The sequence below is a fragment of the Pristiophorus japonicus genome, chromosome 3 (genome assembly GCF_044704955.1).
Source record: "Pristiophorus japonicus isolate sPriJap1 chromosome 3, sPriJap1.hap1, whole genome shotgun sequence".
In the NCBI taxonomy this organism is placed as follows: domain Eukaryota; kingdom Metazoa; phylum Chordata; class Chondrichthyes; family Pristiophoridae; genus Pristiophorus; species Pristiophorus japonicus.
The window spans coordinates 322393399-322413692 of NC_091979.1; the positions used below are offsets into that span (position 1 = coordinate 322393399).

The 20294-nt window shown below is 42.7% G+C and overlaps 1 protein-coding gene across 8 annotated transcripts in view; it reads left to right on the top strand.

Annotated features, from left to right (window-relative positions):
* Positions 1–20294, top strand: part of LOC139260387 (poly [ADP-ribose] polymerase tankyrase-2) — a 77937-nt gene that overhangs the window by 36904 nt on the left and 20739 nt on the right. For all 8 annotated transcript variants that reach the window (XM_070876948.1, XM_070876950.1, XM_070876949.1 and 5 more), the window contains 2 exons: positions 2034–2253; positions 4592–4701. In XM_070876948.1, coding sequence (XP_070733049.1) covers positions 2034–2253; positions 4592–4701 — 330 coding nt within the window. The remainder of the gene's footprint in view (positions 1–2033; positions 2254–4591; positions 4702–20294) is intronic.

The following is a 20294-nucleotide window of genomic DNA, read 5'->3' on the forward strand; positions in this document are numbered from 1 at the left end:
AAACGCAATCCTGGTCAAATTAAGTCCGACGCTAGAGTCTGATCGAGGCTAGAGTCTGATCAAGGCCAGGGGGAAAAACACGAAAAATATTTTTATGAAAAATATTTTTATAAATAATAAAACGGAAAACATTCACAGGACCCTTTTCCACTGAATCACCACAAAATAATTTTTTTTTTAAACGTTCACTTAACTTTTTTTTGCAGTGAAACTGCTGGTGTAAGGCTTTGATAAAATTCCCACCGATGAAACACCGCCCAAAACAAGGAAATACCACTGAGAAACACGGCGGTCGGCTGATGAAATTCGAGCCCATCGTTCATTCCCTCACTTTATTTTGCTTTCCGTACTATGGGCTCAATTTTCCCCAGTGATTTGCTCTGTTTTTTTTGGAGCAGGCTGCTTTTTTTGACCTAAATTTAAAAAAAAAAAACAGTTTCCCCAATCAATTTGCACTAGGGCTAGGGGCGTGGGACCGGCTTTAATAATTGGAGGTAAGTTGCTGCAATATATTTTACTGTGTTTCAACGTGTTTTTAAATTGATGCAATGTGTTTTTATGCGTTGTGAGCTGGCTGTATGTTTCACTTTGCAGCCTCACTCAGCTCGCATTGTGTCCCTGGTTACCGTGGTAACATGATCTTTTTGGCGTAGATCAAGGCTCCACTCCCAAAACTAAAGGGCAGGTTAGGCCACGCCAAAATGAAGAAATTCAACGGGGAAACATAACTTTTTTTTTGGAGTACTTGGGGCCCCCAAAAAACGGGTGTAACTCTTCAAGTACGCAACAAAAAAAAAAGCTTTGGGGAAAATTGAGCCCTATACTTGGCATTGAATTAACTTTTAACTTGCTCTTCCTGGTTCACACTTCCTGTCACAGTACCAATTCTTCAATCTGATTAGTTAATGAGATAAGAGCTGTTTGCCCTGTTCACACGGGTCCCAGATCTCCTGTAGAGTGCGCAGCACTGTTGGATTTTTAATAGCCGCAAATTCTAGTGCAGAAGCCCAAATTAAGTCTGTCGGCAAGTGTAATTGTAATGATATGCAGGCCATGAAAATCACAAGAAATAAAGAATTAACTTGCAATTATACAGTGTTTTTCAGATGACCCAAACCACTTAACCATCAATTAATTTGTTTTGAACTTCAGTCACTGTTGGGTAGGCAAATGTGGCGTCAGTTTGCACACTGCAAGGTCCCATTAACAAATAAATGACCAAATAACCTGATGTTGATGGAGGGTTTGATGTTTGCCAGGACTGAGAACACTCTTCCAGTAGAGATCCATCGGATCTTTTACGTCCGTCTAAGAAAGTAGATGGTGCCCTGTTTTAATATCGCATCCAAAAAGTTGCATCTCTTGACAATGCAACACTCATTCAGTACTGCACTGGAGCATCAGAATATGTGTCATGTCTGTATTGAGGCTTCAACCCGCAACCTCCTGACTGAGGAGTCTGACTTACAGCCAAGTTCAATCCCTGACCTGTGCTGAAGTTACCTGATCTTTTATAATTGCCCTCCGCTCTCGTGAGCCAGAGGTGGCAAAATCAGCCTACGTCCCTGAATGCTAACAGCAGCCCGTGCTATATGTACACAATATAGGATTGGGCTTGGCTGTGATAATTCCCTGCAGTTGAATAGCCTGCCTAGTCACTCAAAAGATCGCGCATGATGGCTATTTGAACAAAGTGCCAGAAATCAACTAGTGCAATTGGGAATATACTCCAGCTCATGCTCTTGTGCTCTTATAGAGATCGATGGATTTTTGGATATTAAGAGAATCAAGGGATATGGGGATAGTGCAGGAAAGTGGAGTTGAGGTAGAAGATCAGCCATGATCTTATTGAATGGTGGAACAGGTTCAAGGGGCCGAATGGCATACTCCTATTTCTTATGGTGAGAGTTGGGGAGAAAATGTATGAACATAACTTAAACATAGCTTTACAGTTGAGTTTTGAGCTAATAGATTCTTCTGGCTTATGAATAATGTTATCCAATGTGTTGTGTTCATTTTAATTAAATTGCTAGCATGGTGCTGATCCAACCAAGAAGAACCGGGATGGAAATACTGCTCTGGATCTGATAAAGGATGGAGACACAGATATTCAGGACCTGCTGAATGGAGATGCTGCTTTACTTGATGCTGCAAAGAAAGGTTGCTTGGCCAGGGTGAAAAAACTGTGTACAATAGACAATGTTAACTGCAGAGACACACAGGGCAGACATTCAACACCTTTGCATTTAGCAGGTCTGCTTTTATCAATTCTATACTGTTTTGTGTGTGCATGTGACATATTGTAGAAATGCTAATTGATGGCTTAGGAGCAAAATTGGAAATTTCACATTAAGTTTACGTATTGGCAGTCAATAACTCAGCATTTGACCAGAAGTTTCTAGACATTCCGGAAATATAATTGTGCTTCTTAACCTTAAAACTTAAAGGCTACATTGCATTATCATCAAATGTGAAGAATGATTATCTCTCATTAGATTTTTTTCCTAAATTGCTTTAACTATTTTCCTGTGTCTCTACATCCCATCAGATTTTTCAGACACCATTGAGGTGCTGGGTAGTCTGTTTTAGAACTGGTAAAGCACTCCAGATAAAATAAGTTATCAACCATTATAACATTAGTTTATTTTTAAAACTGAATAGGGCAGAAGCTATCTTTACATCTCACCACGCCCTCAACAGATAATGAGTCTTTAATCATTTTGAAATAGATTATATAGGGCTCCCTGCAGTAATTTAAGTCATGTTGATTCCTTTTGAAGATGAATGTGTTAGGAGCATTTAATGGATTTGATGTGCCTACTAACATTCCAGGGAACGGTGCCTTGCCTGGATTACTGTTTAAAAATAGGCTGGCACACTTAAGTCCTGATAGAGTTCTTTAAAATTATGAAAGGGTTAGATGGGGTAGCCATAGGGAGGATGTTTCCATTTGTAGGGGAGTCGAAAACTAGGAGCCATAAATATAAGATAGTCACGAATAAATCCAATAAGGAATTCAGAAGAAACTTCTTTACACAGAGTGGTGAGAATGTGGAACTCGCTATCACATGGAATGGTTGAGGTGCATAGCATAGATGCATGTAAGGGAAATCTAGATAAGTGCTTGAGTGAGCGGAATAGAAAGATATGTTGATAGGGTGAGCTGAAGTAATTAGAGTGGGAGGAGACTCGTGAAGCATAAATACCAGCATAGACTGCTTGGGCAGAATGGCCTGTTTCTGTGCTGTAAATTCTATGTAACATAACTGAAAACTGGGAGAGAGAATGTATCTTCGGAACCAGCTTCTCATCTTGATAACTTATGCTTGACAACATTTTCATAAACCTGCCAATGTCTACAATTGTTATCTTTAAGAAGTTAACTTTAAATATGTATATACTGGTCATAGTTTCCTGTTAAATTGTTCGTAACATTTCCTCCATGATGTCTTCATTAATGTGAATACGGTCATGCTTCAATGATGGGAAACACAATGACAATTCATGTAGTCACTAGCATTCACAGCCAGCACAAATACTGACCAAAGCTCAATAAAAGATCTGTAAAGTTCACAATTTTGTATTATAAATATAAATTATACTTGTTATTTCAGAACTGTAATCTAAACTTGAGGTTCAGAGAACAGCTATTGTTCAGCTTCACATCTGAACCTTCCAAATTTAGATTATTACTTTGTAATCATTCCCAGGTATCCACTTTTCTCTAACAGTAGCTTAATGGGATACCTTTGAAAACAGAATTTGTGCTATGGATCAGTTTTCTGAGTATGTAGTGACAGTGGGAGCCTAGCCTGCAATTTTCCTTGAAATGAATAATTGTGAACTGTGAAGATCTTCGCAAGTGCAGCAGCTCGCTTCAATAATTTGTCCAAATATTCCATTTAGATTGACTATGATACAAAATACAAGTGCAAAAAAAAGTATCTATTCTATTTAGTTAGGCCTATTATAAATGCAGTTTTCAATACAATTTGTTATTATATAAAGCAATTATCATGTCATCTCCAAGATTTTGTGTCTCATCTGTGAGTTAGAAGTTACAGGCAAGTACAATTCCAACAATTGTATGTTCTAATGAGTTAGCCTGGAGCAAGTTTGAATTTTTAGCTTTATATGTTATCAGTGGTATGTTCTTAGTGCCAACTGGCATTAAAGTAACATTTTCCAATTTGGCTTCTACCTAATATGAAGATTTTAAAACACCATTTGCTTAACAAGGCAAATGAGTATAAATTGTCAGTCTACTTGCTTCCATATATAAATAAATGATATAAATGAGAGGCTCCTGTTTGTAGCCCCATAAGGCACAATATTGAAAATTTAGGTAGGTCATAATCTAAATTTATCTAAGGAATAGTAGGTGTGTATTTGTCTAATTAAAACGACTGCAGTATACCTGAAAAATACATAATTTTGTTTGAAACTGCAATAAGAATGAACACTGCCAATTAAATCTAGTCTGTTTAAGTCATGGATTTCTAAATACTGACAATTTTATTAGCCATATATTGATACATTGTGGTCAGTATAACCTTTTGGTTGTCATTCACTATGGTATTATGTTTAACAGCTGGATACAACAATCTAGAAGTTGCAGAATATCTGCTACAACATGGTGCTGATGTGAATGCTCAAGACAAAGGTGGACTGATACCTTTGCATAATGCTGCTTCATATGGGGTAAGACGAAATACAGTATAGTACTAATTCCACTTGCTCTTTCGGTAGTAAAAGATGTTCAGGTTGATTAAGTTACTGTGCCTGATTATAAAGGTGTAGAGCATCTGCTTCAGTATCCATGTGGAGTTATTTAAGGATGGCATGTCCAGATTTTAAAATAGAAATGTTTTCTCTGTTTGATTTTGGCTATACTACTTGGATCCAGTCTCCCCATAGGAGGCTAAACAGTCGAGTTGTGCTGTTAGCTGCAGCTGGAACTGTACACTTTCTAATGCATATCATGTCACAGGGGCATGACCTATTGAAACTGTCCTTTTTCTTGTTAGATAAATGTTTGACATGCAAGGAAACTTATCATAAAAGCAGGCTACATTGAATTTATATTTGCCTGATAAAACATTGTGGGGGGGGGGGGGGGGGACACACATCACTTACTGAAGCCTGAAGAACATGGGCAGAAGTTGGCAAGAACCCAAAGTGTGTGTAGTGATACTGCTGGATTTTAATCTGCTAAAATCACCTAGCTTACCAAACACAAAGGACTGCTGCTTATCCAACTAGTGCCATCCTACCCTTATTTCGGCTCATCATAAAATATACATGTGCAGTCGCCATCCTCCTGACTATGGTACTGGAAATGCATCATACCCCCATCAAATGTTGGTCCCGCTAATTATCCGAGCATGTGTTCCTAAATCCAGCCAACAGGTTACGTCCTCCGAGTTGTCATCGCAAAGCTCAAGAGTTTCCGCATTAGTAATTTGATGGATATTTGTTTTCAGCATAGTGAATGTACTTACACAGGACAGCTTTCTATGTGCCACCTAAATGATTTCCTGGCCTGCTTCCCACCATGCCCCCTTCGTAAACTTGAGCTCATCCAAAACTGCTGCCCGTACTCTCAAGTCTCCTTCACCCATAGCCCCTGTGCTCGCTGATCTACATTGGCTCCCGGTCTGGTAACTCCTCAATTTAAAAATTCTCATCCTTTTTTTTTTTAAATCCCTCCATCACCTCACCCCTTCCTAGCTCTGTAACCTCCTTCAGCCCTACAACCCTTCAAGATCTCTGCAGCTTTGAGGTCTCATGCACATTCATGATTTTCATTGTTCCACCACTTGGGGCTCTACCTTTGCCATCAAGGCCCTAAACTCTAGAATTCCCTGCCTAAACCTCTCTGCCTCTTTACCTCTCCTCCTTTAAGACATTCCTTAAAACCTACCTCTACGACCAAGCTTTTAGTCACCTGTCCTAATATCTCCTTATGTGGCTGTGTGAAATTTTGTTTGCTAGCGCTCCTGTGAAGCACCTTTGAACGTTGTATTGTTAAAAGTGCTATATGAATATAAGTTGTTGTTGTAGATGCCAGTCAAGGCCTCATTTCATGTGCCAGTTTTTGATTGTCACCAGCATTTAATCAGGGTCTTCATGTAACTGGTTTTGGCAGAGACGAGTCAACTGTGAGCTTGACTTTATTTTTTCTTAGTTCATGGGATGTGGGCATCGTTGGCAAGGCAAGCATTTATTGTCCATCCCTAACTGCCCTTGAGAAGATGGTGATGAACCGCTGCCTTGGACAGTTGCAGTCTGTGTGGTGAAGGTCCTCCAATAGTGTTGTTAGGAAGGGAGTTCCAGGATTTTGACCCAGTGATGATGAAGGAACGACGATATATTTCCAAGTCAGAATGGTGTGTAACTTTGAGGGGAACTTACAGGTGATGGTGTTCCCAGGTGCCTACTGCCCTTGTCCTTCTAGATGGTAGAGGTCGTGAGTTTGAGAGGTGCTGCCAAAGAAGCCTTGGCAAGTTGCTGCAGTGCATCTTGTAGATGGTATACACTGCAGCCACAGTACGCAAGTGATGGAGGAAATTAATGTTTAAGGTGGTGGATGGCGTGCCAATCAAGCTGGCTGCTTTGTTCTGGATGGTGTCAAGCTTCTTGAGTGGTATTGGAGTTGCACTCATCCAGGCAAGTGGCTGAGATGATTGACCTCCAACCACTACAACCATCTTCCTTTGTGTTAGGTATGACTCCAGCCAGTGGAGAGTTTTCCTCCAGATTCCCATTGACTCAGTTTTACTAAGGCTCCTTGATTCCACACTCTGTTAAATGCTGCCTTGATGTTACCTCCTGGAATTCAGCTCTTTTATCCATGTTTGGACTAAGTCTGTAATGAGGTCTGGAGCCAAGTGGCCCGAGCAGAACCCAAACTGGTCATCAGTGAGCAGGTTATTGGTGAATAAATGCTACTTGATAGCACTGTTGATGACATCTTCCATCACTTTGCTGATGATTGAAAGTAGACTGATGGGGCAGTAATTGGCCAGATTAGATTTGTCCTGCTATTTGTGGACAGGACATACCTGGCCAGTTTTTCACATTGTCAGATAGATGCCAGTGTTGTAGCTGTACTGAAACAGCTTGGATAGAGCGTGGCTAGTTCTGGAGCACAACATTCTGGATGTTGTTGGGACCTGTAGCCTTTGTTGTATCCAGTACACTCAGCTGCCTCTTGCTATCACGTGGCGTGAATCGAATTGGCTAAATACTGGCTTCTGTCATGGTGGGGACATCGGGAGGAGGCCGCTTGCAGTCGGATTCAGGTGAATTTATAATGGAGAACAAAGAAATGGCAGACCTGTTGAACAAATACTTTGGTTCTGTCTTCACGAAGGAAGACACAAATAACCTTCTAGGGGAAATACTAGGGGACCGAGGATCTAGTGAGAAGGAGGAATTGAAGGATATTCTTATTAGGCGGGAAATTGTGTTTGGGAAATTGCTGGGATTGAAGGCCGATAAATTCCCAGGGCCTGATTGTCTGCATCCCAGAGTACTTAAGGAAGTGGCCATAGAAATAGTGGATGCATTGGTGATCATTTTCCAACAGTCTATCGACTCTGGATCAGTTCCTACGGACTGGAGGGTAGCTAATGTAACACCATTTTTTAAAAAAGGAGGGAGAGAGAAAATGGGTAATTATAGACCAGTTAGCCTGACATCAGTAGTGGGGAAAATGTTGGAATCAATTATTAAGGATGAAATAGCAGCGCATTTTGAAAGCAGTGACAGGATCGGTCCAAGTCAGCATGGATTTATGAAAGGGAAATCATGCTTGACAAATCTTCTAGAATTTTTTGAGGATGTAACTAGTAGAGTGGACAAGAGAGAACCAGTGGATGTGGTGTCTTTGGACTTTCAAAAGGCTTTTGACAAGGTCCCACACAAGAGCTTGGTGTGCAAAATCAAAGCACATGGTATTGGGGATAATGTATTGATGTGGATAGAGAACTGGTTGGCAGACAGGAAGCAGAGAGTCGGGATAAATGGGTCCTTTTCAGAATGTCAGGCAGTGACTAGTGGAGTGCCGCAGGGCTCAGTGCTGGGACCCCAGCTATTTACAGTATACATTAATGATTTCGATGAAGGAATTGAGTGTAATATCTCCAAGTTTGCAGATGACACTTAGCTGGGTGGTGGTGTGAGCTGTGAGGAGGACACTAAGAGGCTGCAGGGTGACTTGGACAGGTTAGGTGAGTGGGCAGATGCATGGCAGATGCAGTATAATGTGGATAAATGTGAGGTTATCCACTTTGGGGGCAAAAAACGGAGGCAGAATATTATCTGAATGGCGGCAGATTAAGAAAAGGGGAGGTGCAACGAGACCTGGGTGTCATGGTACATCAGTCATTGAAGGTTGGCATGCAGGTACAGCAGGCGGTGAAGAAGGCAAATGGTATGTTGGCCTTCATAGCTAGGGGATTTGAGTATAGGAGCAGGGGAGGTCTTACTGCAGTTGTACAGGGCCTTGGTGAGGCCTCGCCTGGAAAATTGTGTTCAGTTTTGGTCTCCTAATCTGAGGGAGGACGTTCTTGCTATTGAGGGAGTGCAGCGAAGATTCACCAGACTGATTCCTGGGATGACAGGACTGACATATGAGGGGAGACTGGATCGACAGGGCCTGTATTCACTGGCGATTAGAAGGATGAGAGGGAATCTCATAGAAACATATAAAATTCTGACAGGACTGGACAGGTTAGATGCAGGAAGAATGTTCCCGATGTTGGGGAAGTCCAGAACCAGAGGACACACTCTAAGGATAAGGGGTAAGCCATTTAGGACTGAGATGAGGAGAAACTTTTTCACAGAGTTGTGAATCTGTGGAATTCCCTCCTGCAGAGAGTTGTTGATGCCAGTTCGTTGGATATATTCAAGAGGGAGTTAGATATGGCCCTTACGGCTAAAGGGATCAAGGGGTATGGAGAGAAAGCACAAAAGGGGTACTGAGGTGAATGATCAGCCATGATCTTATTGAATGGTGCAGGGTCGCTATGTTGCTATGATATGGATCATCCACTGGCAAGATAGTTGCAAACGCTTCAGCCTTGTCTTTTGCACTCACGTGCTGGGCTCGGCCATCATTGAGGATGGGGATATTCATGGCGCCTCCTTCTCCAGTTAGTTGTTTAATTGTCCACCACCATTCATGACTGGATGTGGCAGGACTACAGAGCTTTAATTTGATCCATTAGTTGTGGGATCGCTTAGCATTGTCTATAGCATGCTGCATCCACTTTTTATCATGTATGTAGTCCTGTGTTACAGCTTCCTTAGGTTGGCACTTCATTTTTAGATATGCCTGGCATGCTCTTCTACACTCTTCATTGAACCAGGGTTGGTCCCCTGTGTTAATGGTAATGGTGGAGTGAGGGATATGCCAGGACATGAGATTGAGGTGGAGCACGCCTCATGGATGCATAATTTTGAGCTGTTCTGAATCACGGTGGTAGTGCCACACAACACGATGGATGATGTCCTCAATGTGAAGATGGGGCTTCTGTGACTGCTGCTACCGATGCTGTCATGGACAGATGCATCTGCAACAGGTAGGTTGGTGAGGGAGGACAAGGTCAAGTAGGTTTATGTTGCCGTTGTCATGTCCGTAGGTCGATGCTGGGTGGTCCGTCCGGTTTTATTGTTTTTCGTAGTGGTTGTGTACAACTGAGTGGCTTGCTAGGATATTTCAGAATCAATCACATTGCTGTGAGTCTATAGTCACATAGACCAGGTAAGGATGGCAGATTTCCTCCCTAAAGGACATTAGTGAACCAGATGGATTTTTACCATCCGGTTGTTTCATGGTCACCATTACTGATACTAACATTTTATTCCAGATTTATTTAATTAACACAATTTAACTTCCACAGCTGCCATGGTGGGATTTGAACTCGTGTTTCTGGATCATTAGTCCAGGCCTCTGGATTATTAGTCCAGTGACGTTACCACTATGCTACCTTCCCCTTTTGTGCCACAAGTCCACATCATAGTTTAACCCAGGATCTCTGGTCATGATTGAAGGAAATTGTTCCATTGTGTGCTTACTGTATTCAGTAAAAGCATTTGACTTGATAAAGCAAGTGCCACGATCAAGAAGAAACGATTGTTGAATGGTGTAATAGGTCTTATTGCACTATGAATTATCACTGGATTATATTAGTAATTAGTTCTCCACATACTGGGCCCCAAGTTTCCACATGATTTGCGCCTGATTTTTAGGAGCAACTGGTGGAGAACGGACTATCTTAGAAATCGCAATTCTCCACATTTTTTTTTCTGCAGTTCTGGTCAGGTAGAACAGTTCTACTTTGGAACAGAATTTTTTCTTCAAAAGGGGGCGTGTCCGGCCACTGACGCCTGATTTCAAAGTTTCCACAGTGAAAACGTACTCCAAACTAAAGTAGAATGGAGCAAGTGAAGATTTTTGTAGAACTGAAAAAACCTGTTCTACACATTAAAAAATCAGGCGCAGGTTACAAATTAGGCGTCCAGAACGAGGAGGGGGGGGGGGGGGGGAGGGAACTCATTAAATTGTACAATAAATCCTTATTTATACTTCTACAAATATTATACAAATAAATCCAACCTGAATAAACATTTATAAGCAAAGAAAAGATTAAATAAACAATCTTCCTACCTGTGTGAAAGTGCTTCAGGCGCAGAGAATTCTGCAGCCGTTCGTTTCGGGGGGGGCGGGGGGAGGGAGGAGGAGAAGAAGGGAACAAGCCGTTTCGGTCCCGTGGAGGGGAGGGGAGGGGGGGGAAATTAAACAGCCGCTTCGGTCCCGTGGAGGGGAGGGGAGGGGGGGGAAATTAAACAGCCGCTTCGGTCCCGTGGAGGGGAGGGGGGGAATTAAACAGCCGCTTCGGTCCCGTGGAGGGGAGGGGGGGAATTAAACAGCCGTTTCGTTCCCGTGGGGGAGGGGGGAAGGAGACAGTGAGAAGGCTGCAAGAGCTAATGTGCTTTTATTTTAAAAAGTTCAAAAATTAAACGGCTACAAAGAACTACAAAAATGGCCGAGTGCCAATGTTTTTTTCACACTGAGCATGCGCGAACGCTCCAACGCGCACGCGCAGCGTTGCCGGCAGGAAAAAAAAACTAATTTAAATAGTACCCGCCCCCTCCCACTTACAAAATCGGCGCGAGTGTAGGCTCCGCCCCCCCTGGGCGCTGCGCCAGGCAGACAAAGAGCTGCAGAACGCTCCAGAATTGTGAGGTTTATTTTACGCGCCGTTTTAGGTGCGAAAAACGGGCGCCCAGCTCAGAGGGGCGCCCGTTTTTTTATCGTGTGGAAACTTGGGCCCACTGTGTGCGCATAATCAAAAAACAGTGGAACCCATGTGAAAAGTTTACAGCATGGCCATCTCCCTAAAAAGATGCATCATCCTATCAGATGACCACTGTTCCTGTGCAACCCATGTAATTTTCTTCAAGTTGTTTATTCTAATTGCAATTATTTGCTTCCACTAACCTGAGACAGAGACTGTACAGAACTCTATACATGTGTGGACTTCGGGATGGATTATTTGGTCTATGTTCTAGTTTTTATCAGAAATATTAATTTTGAATTTCATTCCCTGACTTTCCATCATCGCTGGTCCCTTCTGTTATTGACCTGCAGGTTTTGATTGATCTCTACCAAAAGTTTCAGGGAAGATTGAAAACTATTGATTCAAGAAATCACTAAAATCCAGAGTATTCATCCAAATTCAAACCTTTTGTTGTGATCCAACACTTGAGCTTATATGTGAAGATTACTTATTGCAGGGAATCTATTCTTCCCAAAAGGACTGCTAGCAAATTCAATTGACATAGAGAGCAATGTGGCTAGCCCTTCAGCATTTCCGTTTCTAGTGCACAACAAAGTAATACAGGAGCATAACAGTTATGTATAACACTTGTTTCTCTCTCCCTCTATTTCTCTTTCTTTCTTCCCCATAGCCCCCGCCCAACCCAAACCTGGTGATTCGGCATGTGCAGTCATCTACACACTGAGTATATCTTGCAAAGTTTAATAGATTTCACACCATTTTACTACTTTGCAATATCTGGAGAAAATGGAAGATGGAATTTTCAACAAAGTTCACCATCGTGTCATTTTCAACACAACGTTTCCTTTGTATCATGATCTTATCAAAAATATTGTGCATTTATAAACACAAACTATTTTTATTGTGTAACTGATTATCCTATGTGAATTTACATACTGAAGAAAGAACTGTAAATGCTGTAGGCAAAAATCTTGGAATGATTTAAAAGACTGGGTTTTTCTGCCTGGATGAGTTACTATAGGCCAAATCGCCACATTCATCTGTAGTTATCTTAGAATTACAGTTAAGCAGCTGAATTACTCTGGATAGAGAAAAAAGAGGAATTAATCAAACACTCATCTGTAAACTTCACCTTCATATAGTTTACTTGTGGGACTTGTCAGGTGATTCCCAAGTTGGCAATCCATTAGCACACATGTCAATCTGGAACACTAGTAAAAGACTAGCAGAGTATAAATCAGCAAATTAGAGGAGCATGTAACAAGGGTATTGTAATAATCGTGAGGGACCTTAATCTCAAAGATCTGGCAGACCAAATTGGCAAAAGTAGTTTGGAGGACAAGTTCATGGAATCCATTCGAGGCAGTTTTCTAGAACAATATGTCAAGGAACTGACTAGGAATAGGCTATTTTAGATCTAGTATTGTGTAATAATATAGGGTTCATTAGCAATCTTACAGTAAAGGATCCTTTGGAGAAGAGTGATCATAATACGATAGAATTTCATGTTGAGTTTGAGAGTAATGTGGTTAAGTTCAAAACTCGGGTAAGTTGGCTAAGGTAGATTGGGAAATTAAATTAAAAGATAGGATGGTAGCTAAGCAATGGCAAACATTTAAAGAAATAATTCATAAGTTGCAATGAATATACATTCCCTTAAGGAATAAAAACCCCATGGGAAAAGTGGTCCGACCATGGCTTATGAGAAGTTAATGTTGCCAAAAAGAGTACTATGCCTGAGGATTGGAAGGGTTTTAGAAATCAGCAAAGGATGACCAAGAAATTGATAGAGGAAGAAAATGGAATGAGTAAACTAGCAAGGAATGTAAAAGCACTTATAATCTGTTTTTACATATCTAAAAAGGAAGAGATTAGCGAAAGTAAACATGGGTCCCTCAGAGGCGCAGATTCGAGAAATTATAATCGGTAATAAGGAAATGGCAGGTATTAAACAAATATTTTCTATCTATCTTCACAGTAGAAGACATATACCGAAAATAGTGCAGAACCAAGGGTCTAATGAGAGTGAGGAACTTTAAAGGAGTTAATATTAGTAAAGAAAAAGTACTGGAGAAATTAATTGGACTAAAAGCCAACAAATCCCCATGACCTGATGGCCTACATCGTCGGATTTTAAGAGGTGGCTGCAGAGATAGTGGATGCATTGGTTTTTATCTTCCAGAATTCCCTAGATTTTAGAATGGTCCCTGTGGATTTGAACGCTGCAATCTGGGAGAGAGAAAGCAGGGAACTATAGGCCAGTTAGCCTGACACCAGTAGCATTGAAAATACCAGAATCTTCTAAAATGCTAGAATCTATTATTGGGGACGTGGTAACAGGGCACTTAGAAAATCATAACATGATTAGGCAGAGTCGACACTGTTTTATGAAAATCTTGACAAATCTAACTAGCAGGTAGATAAAGGGGAACCAGTGGATGTAGTATATTTGGATTTTCAAAAGGCATTCAATAAGGTGCCACACAAGGTTGTTACATAAGATTAGGGCTCATGAGATTGGGGGTAATATATTAGCTTGGATTGAGGATTGGTTAACGGACAGGAAACACAGTAGGAATAAATGGATCATTTTTGGGTTGTAACTAATGGAGCACCGCAAGGATCAGTGCTTGGGCCTCAGCATCAATAGCAATGACTTAGATGAGGGGACCAAGTATAATGTTTCCAAGTTTGCTGACAATACAAAGCTAGATGGGAAAGTAAGCTGTGAGGAGGTCGCAAAGAGACTGCAAAGGGATATGCCCAAGAATAAGGAAGATAGAGAATAGGAGCAGTAGTAGACTCAGCCCTTCGAGCCTGCACCGCCATTCAATAATGATCATGGCTGATCCTCTATCTCAACACCATATTCCCGCTTTGTCCCCATACCCCTTGATGCCTTTTGTATCTACAAATCTATCTATCTTATCTCAAATATATTTAGTGACTTGGCCTCCACAGCCTTCTGTGGTCGAGAATGCCACAGGTTCACCACCCTCTGAGTGAAGAAACTTCTCATCTCAGTCCTAAATTTCCTACCCTGTATTCTGACACTCTGACCCCTTGCTCTGGATTTCCCAGCCCGGGGAAACATCCTCCCTGCATCCAGTCTATCCAACCCAGTCAGAATTTTATACGTTTCAATGAGATCCCCTCTCATTCTTCTAAACTTTAGTGAATACAGGCCGAGTCGACCCAGTCTCTCCTCACACGACAGTCCTGCCATCCCAGGAATCAGTCTGGTGAACCTTTGTTGCACTCCCTCTATGGCAAGTATGTCTTTTCTTAAGTAAGGAGACCAAAACTGCACACACTACTCCAGGTGTGGTCTCTCCAAGGCCCTGTATAACTAGTAAGACATCCTTGCTCCTGTACTCAAATCCTCTTGCAGTGAAAGCCAACATATCATTTGCCTTCCTAACTGCTTGCTGCACCTGCATGTTTGCTTTCAATGACTGGTGTACAAGGGCACCCAGGTCCCTTTGTACATTGACATTTCCCAAACTATCACCATTTAAACAATACTTTGTCTTTGTTTTTCCTACCAAAGTGGATAACTTCACATTTATCCACATTAAACTGCATCTGCCATGTGTTTGCCCACTCACTCAACCGATCTAACTCGCCTTGCAGCGTCTTTGCATCCTCTTTTGCAGTCAGTTTGTATGTTCCTTGCAAATTTACTCTCTCTATTTTTCCCCTCTTAATCAATCTCTTGGTCTTTTTATGCTGAATTCTAAACTGTTCCCAATCCTCAAGCTTGCCACGTTTTCTGGCAACTTTGTATGACTCTTCTTTGGATCTAATACTATCCTTAATTTCTTTTGTTAACCATGGTTGGGCCACTTTTCCTTTTGTGTGTTTGCGCCAGAAAGGAATGTATAAATGTTCCTTAAATGTTAACTATTGCCCGTCCACCGTCATGCCTTTTAATGAATCTTCCCAATCTATCATAGCCAATTCATTCCTCATACCTTCGTAGTTTCCTTTGTTTAACTTTAGGACCCTAGTTTCAGATTGGACTACTTCACTTTCCATCTTAATAAAGAATTCAATCATGTTATGGTCACTCTTCCCTAAAGGACCCTGCACAACAACATTATTAATTAACCCCTTCTCATTGCACAATACCCAATCTAGGATAGCCTGTTCCCTAGTAGGCTCTTCAACATACTGATCTAAAAAACCATCTCATACACACTCCAGGAATTCATCCTCCACAGTATTATTACTAATTTGGTTTGGCCAGTCTATATGTAGATTAAAGTCACTTACGATTACTGTAGTACCCTTGTTACATGCAAAGGAAAGAGGCAATGCAGATACTGCTATCGAGGAGTGTGAAATTCTGGATGAAATAAACAGAGAGAGGAGGTATTAAGGGGTTTGGCAGCTTTGAAAGTAGATAAGTCCCCAGGCCCGGATGAAATGCATCCCAGGCTGTTGAGCGAAGTAAAAGAGGAAATAGCAGAGGCCTTGACCATCATTTTCCAGTCCTCTTTGGATTTGGGCATGATACTGGAGGATTGCTAATGTTTAAGAAGGAAGAAAGGGATAGGCCGAGTAATTACAGGCTTGTCCGCCTAACCTCAGTGGTGGAAAAATTATTGGAAAAAATCCTGAAAGACAGGATAAGTCTACATTTGGAAAGGCAAGGATTAATTAGGAACAGTCAGCACAGATTTGTTAAGGGAAGATCGCGTTTGACTAACCTGATTGAATTTTTTGAGGAGGTAACCAGGAGGGTCGATGAGGGTAGTGCGTACAATGTAGTGTATATGAACTTTAGCAAAGCTTTTGATAAAGTTCTACGTGGTAGACTGGTCACGAAAGTTAAAGCCCATGAGATCCAGGGCAAAGTGGCACGTTGGATTCAAAATTGGCTTAGAGGTAGGAAGCAAAGGGTAATGGTACGTGGATGTTTTTGTGACTGGAAGGATGTGTCCAATGGCGTTCTGCAGGGCTCAATACTGGGTCCCTTGCTTTTTGTGGTATACATCAATGATTTAGATTTGAATAAAGGGAGTATGATTAAGAAGTTTGCAGAGGGGACAAAAATTGGCTGTGTGGTTGATAATGAAGAGGAAAGTCATGGACTGCAGGAGAATATCAATCTACTGGTCAGGTGGGCAGAGCTGTGGCAAATGGAATTTAATTCGGAGAAGTGTGAGGTAATGCACTTTGGGAGGGCAAATAAGGAAAGGGTATACACAGTAGGCGGTAGGCCACTTAAAAGTGGTAAATGAACAAAGGGACCTTGGAGTGCTTATACACAGATCCCTGAAAGTAGCAGGCCAGGTGGATAAGGTGGTTAAGAAGGCATACAGAATTCTTGCCTTTATTGGCCGAGGCATAGAATACAAGAGCAGGGAGGTTATGCTTAAATTGTATAATACTTTGGTTAGGTCGCCGTATCATAGGAAGGACATGATTGCACTGGAGTGGGTGCAGAGGAGATTTACTAGGATGCTACCTGGAATGGAAAATCTTAGCTATGAGAACAGATTGGATAGGCTGGGTTCTCATTGGAACAGAGGAGGCTGAGAGGAGATCTCATTGAGGTGTACAAAATTTTGAAGGGCCTGGATATAGTGGATAGCAAGGGCCTATTTCCCATGGTGAAGGTGTCAATTACGAGGGGGCATAGTTTTAAGATGGTTGGTGGAAGGTTCAGAGGGGATTTAAGGGGAGGCTTCTTCACGTAGAAGGTTGTGGAGGTCTGGAACTCGCTGCCTGGAAGGGTGGTGGATGTAGAAACCCTCACCACATTTAAAAGGTGCTTGGATGGGCACTTAAAGTGTTGTAACCTGCAGGGTTACGGACCTAGAGCTGGAAAGTGGGATTAGACTGGATAACCTCTTGTTGGCTGGCGCAGATACGATGGTAAATACTGCAGGGAATCGAATACGGCCAGGGTGATCTGGACTAGTTTCGAATGCCTGGATGGGTCGGAGGGGAATTTTCCCAGATTTTTTTCCCCAGCTGGCCTGGGTTTTTATCTGGTTTTTGCGCCTCCCAGGAGATCTCATGGCTCCAGTTGGTGCAAGAGGTGTCGCAGTTGTGTGGGTTGGGCTGGGTGCTCTTTACTTTTCCATCATTGTTCATTGTTCACAGGTTTATATGTAACCTTCAGGGCTGCTGACCAAGGGCCGTGTGGCTCTTTGTCGGCGGGCGCGGACACGATGGGCCGAAATGGCCTCCTGCGCTGTAAATTTCTATGTTTCTATCTCTCATTTCCTGTTTGATGCTGTCCCTTACATTACCACTACTGTTTAGTAGCCTATAGACAACTCCCACCAATGTTTTCTGCCCCTTGGTGCTCCCAGACTTTCTGAGCCAGTATCCTTTCTCACTATTGCTCTGATTTCGTCTTTTACTAACAACGCCACTCCACCCCCTTTTCTTTTTTGTCTGTACTTCCTAAATATCTAATATCCTTGGATATTCAGTTCCCAATCCTGGTCACCCTGCAACCATGTCTCCGTAATTGCAACTATATTGTATCCTTTTACATCTATTTGCACTGTTAATTCATTTACCTTATTATGAATGCTTTATGCATTCAGATACAGTGCTTTTAGATTGTCTTTTTAACATTATTTTGTATTATAGCCCTATTTGCCTTATTGCTATTTCTTCTTACCTGGACCCTATTTGTTTCTGCAGTCTTTTGTTTGTATGCTCTGTCTCCTTATTTAAGGAAGGATGTACTTGCCTTAGAGGGGTGCAATGAAGATCCACAAGATTGATTCCTGGATGAGAGGTTTGTCGTATGAGGAGAATTTGAGTAGAATGGGCCTATATTCTCTGACATTTGGAAGAATGAAAGCTGACTTCATTGAAATATATTAAATTCTTAGAACGCTTGACAAAGTAGATGCTGAGAGGCTGTTTCCTCTGACTGGAGAGTAGGAGTCATAGTCTCAGGATAAAGGGTCGGCCATTTAGGACTGAGATGAGAAATTTCTTCACTGAGGTTGGTGATGCTTTGGAATTCTCTACCCCAGAGGGCTGTGGATGCTCAGTTGTGGCCCCGGCCTGCGTGAGAACACCGGTGGCAGGTCGGGGCCATAAAAGGAGCGGTGAGCGGTGGCCTGGGATCAGCGTGGAGGCATACCACTTCAGGGAGTAGTGCGAGCTGGTGCAGGAGGGCGACAGCAGCGAAGAGTGATGTCACCGAGGTCCAGATCGGTGATTGGAGCGTGGGCAGATACAGCAGGAGCAGCGAGAGACTGTGGAGGGATGTGATCGGGGCCCAGAGGAGGTGTGAGTTCGGGGCCAGGGGCCCAGGGGCAGCACGGGCCAGCCCACACTCTGATGTGTGCGTGCTAGGCCCGTGCAACAGAGCAGGTCTCCAGTCAAGTTGGATAACCCTTGCCACTGGATAGAGACCTAGCTCGGTCAAGCCCGTGTGATGGCTGGTGTGCAACGGTCGCCACACGTTAAACAAATCCACGCACAGGCATCTTCCACCTTTCAGGATGTAGTTCAGGACCTGGAATTTTAGGTCCTTCATTGGAACACCTGTGAACTCATCCCTTTTTGGCGTGGAAGCAAGTCATCCTCATTTTGAGGGACTGCCTATGATGATGATATTCAAGACTCTGATCAATAGATTTTTTGACACTAAAGGAATCAAGAGATATGGGGATAGAATGGGAAAGTGGAGTTGAGGTAGAAGATCGCCATGATCTTATTGAATGACGGAGCAGGCTCAAGGGGCCGCATGGCCTATTCCTGCTAATTCTTATGACCAGCAGCTACAAAACAGCTGACAAGTCAGAAAAGTAAAACAGGCACTAGCTCAAACATCCTTGAATATAGACCAATGCTTATAGCAGAGCGCCAGGCTGATTGATCGCGGGCAGGAACCTGCGAAAAAACCTGCAAGAGAGAAGGTAAGTTTTACTTACCTTGGTCACCTCCCCTTTAAGCATCGCCTCTGAAGCGGCCAGCCACCCGATGCATACCTCCCGCAGCTGTCTGTGTTTTTGCTGGTGATACTGCAGGGGACGGAATACAATTTCGGGTCCAGGACGATGCGCATCGCGATGACGTTACGATCTCTGAGAAGGAGATCGGATTGCGGCGCTGTACCGCCACCGCAAAACTCCCACCGAATTTAGCGGGAGTCACTGATCTTGCCATTTGCGCCCCTTTACCGCAGCTGCCCCCCCCCCCCCGGCCGTCGAGGCACTAACTGGAGGCGCAAAGGAGCCCAATTTCACCCCGATTAGGCCTTGTCTGTAACTTTTAGAAACATAGCCACACAATAATAACTTATTTATATAGAGCCTTAAACATCGTAAAACATCCCAAGGCGCTTCACAGCAGTGTAACAAGATAAAACATAAATTTGACACCGAGCCACAAAAGGAGGAATTGAGGCAGATGACTAAAAGCTTGGTTAAAGAGATAGATCTTAAAGGAGGCAAACGAGGTAGAGAGGCGGAGAGGTTTAGGGAGGGAGTTCCAGAACTTAGGGCCCAAACAGCTGAAGGCACGGCCACCGATGGTTGAGCAGATATAATTAGGGATGTTCAAGAGGGCAGAATTTGAGGAGTGCAGACATCTTGTGGGATTGAGGCTGAAAAAGATTACAGATAGGGAGGGGCAAGGCCATGGAGTGATTTATAAACGAGGATGAGAATTTTGAAATCGAGGCGTTGTTTAACCAGGAGCCAATAAGGTGCGAAAGCACAGGGGTGATGGGTGATCATGAGTTGGTGCGAGTTAGGACATGGGCTGCAGAGTTTTGGATGACCAAGTTTATGTAATGTGGGAGACCAGCCAGGAGTAATTGGAGTAGTCAAGTCAAGAAGTAACAAAGGCATGAATGAGGGTTTCAGCAACAGAAGAGTTGAGGCAGGGGCGTAGGCGGAGATGGAAAAATGCGGCTTTAGTTATGCCGCAGATATGCGGCTGGAAACTCATTTCAGGGTCAAATATGACACTTGGGTTGCTAACAGTTTTGTTTACCCTCAG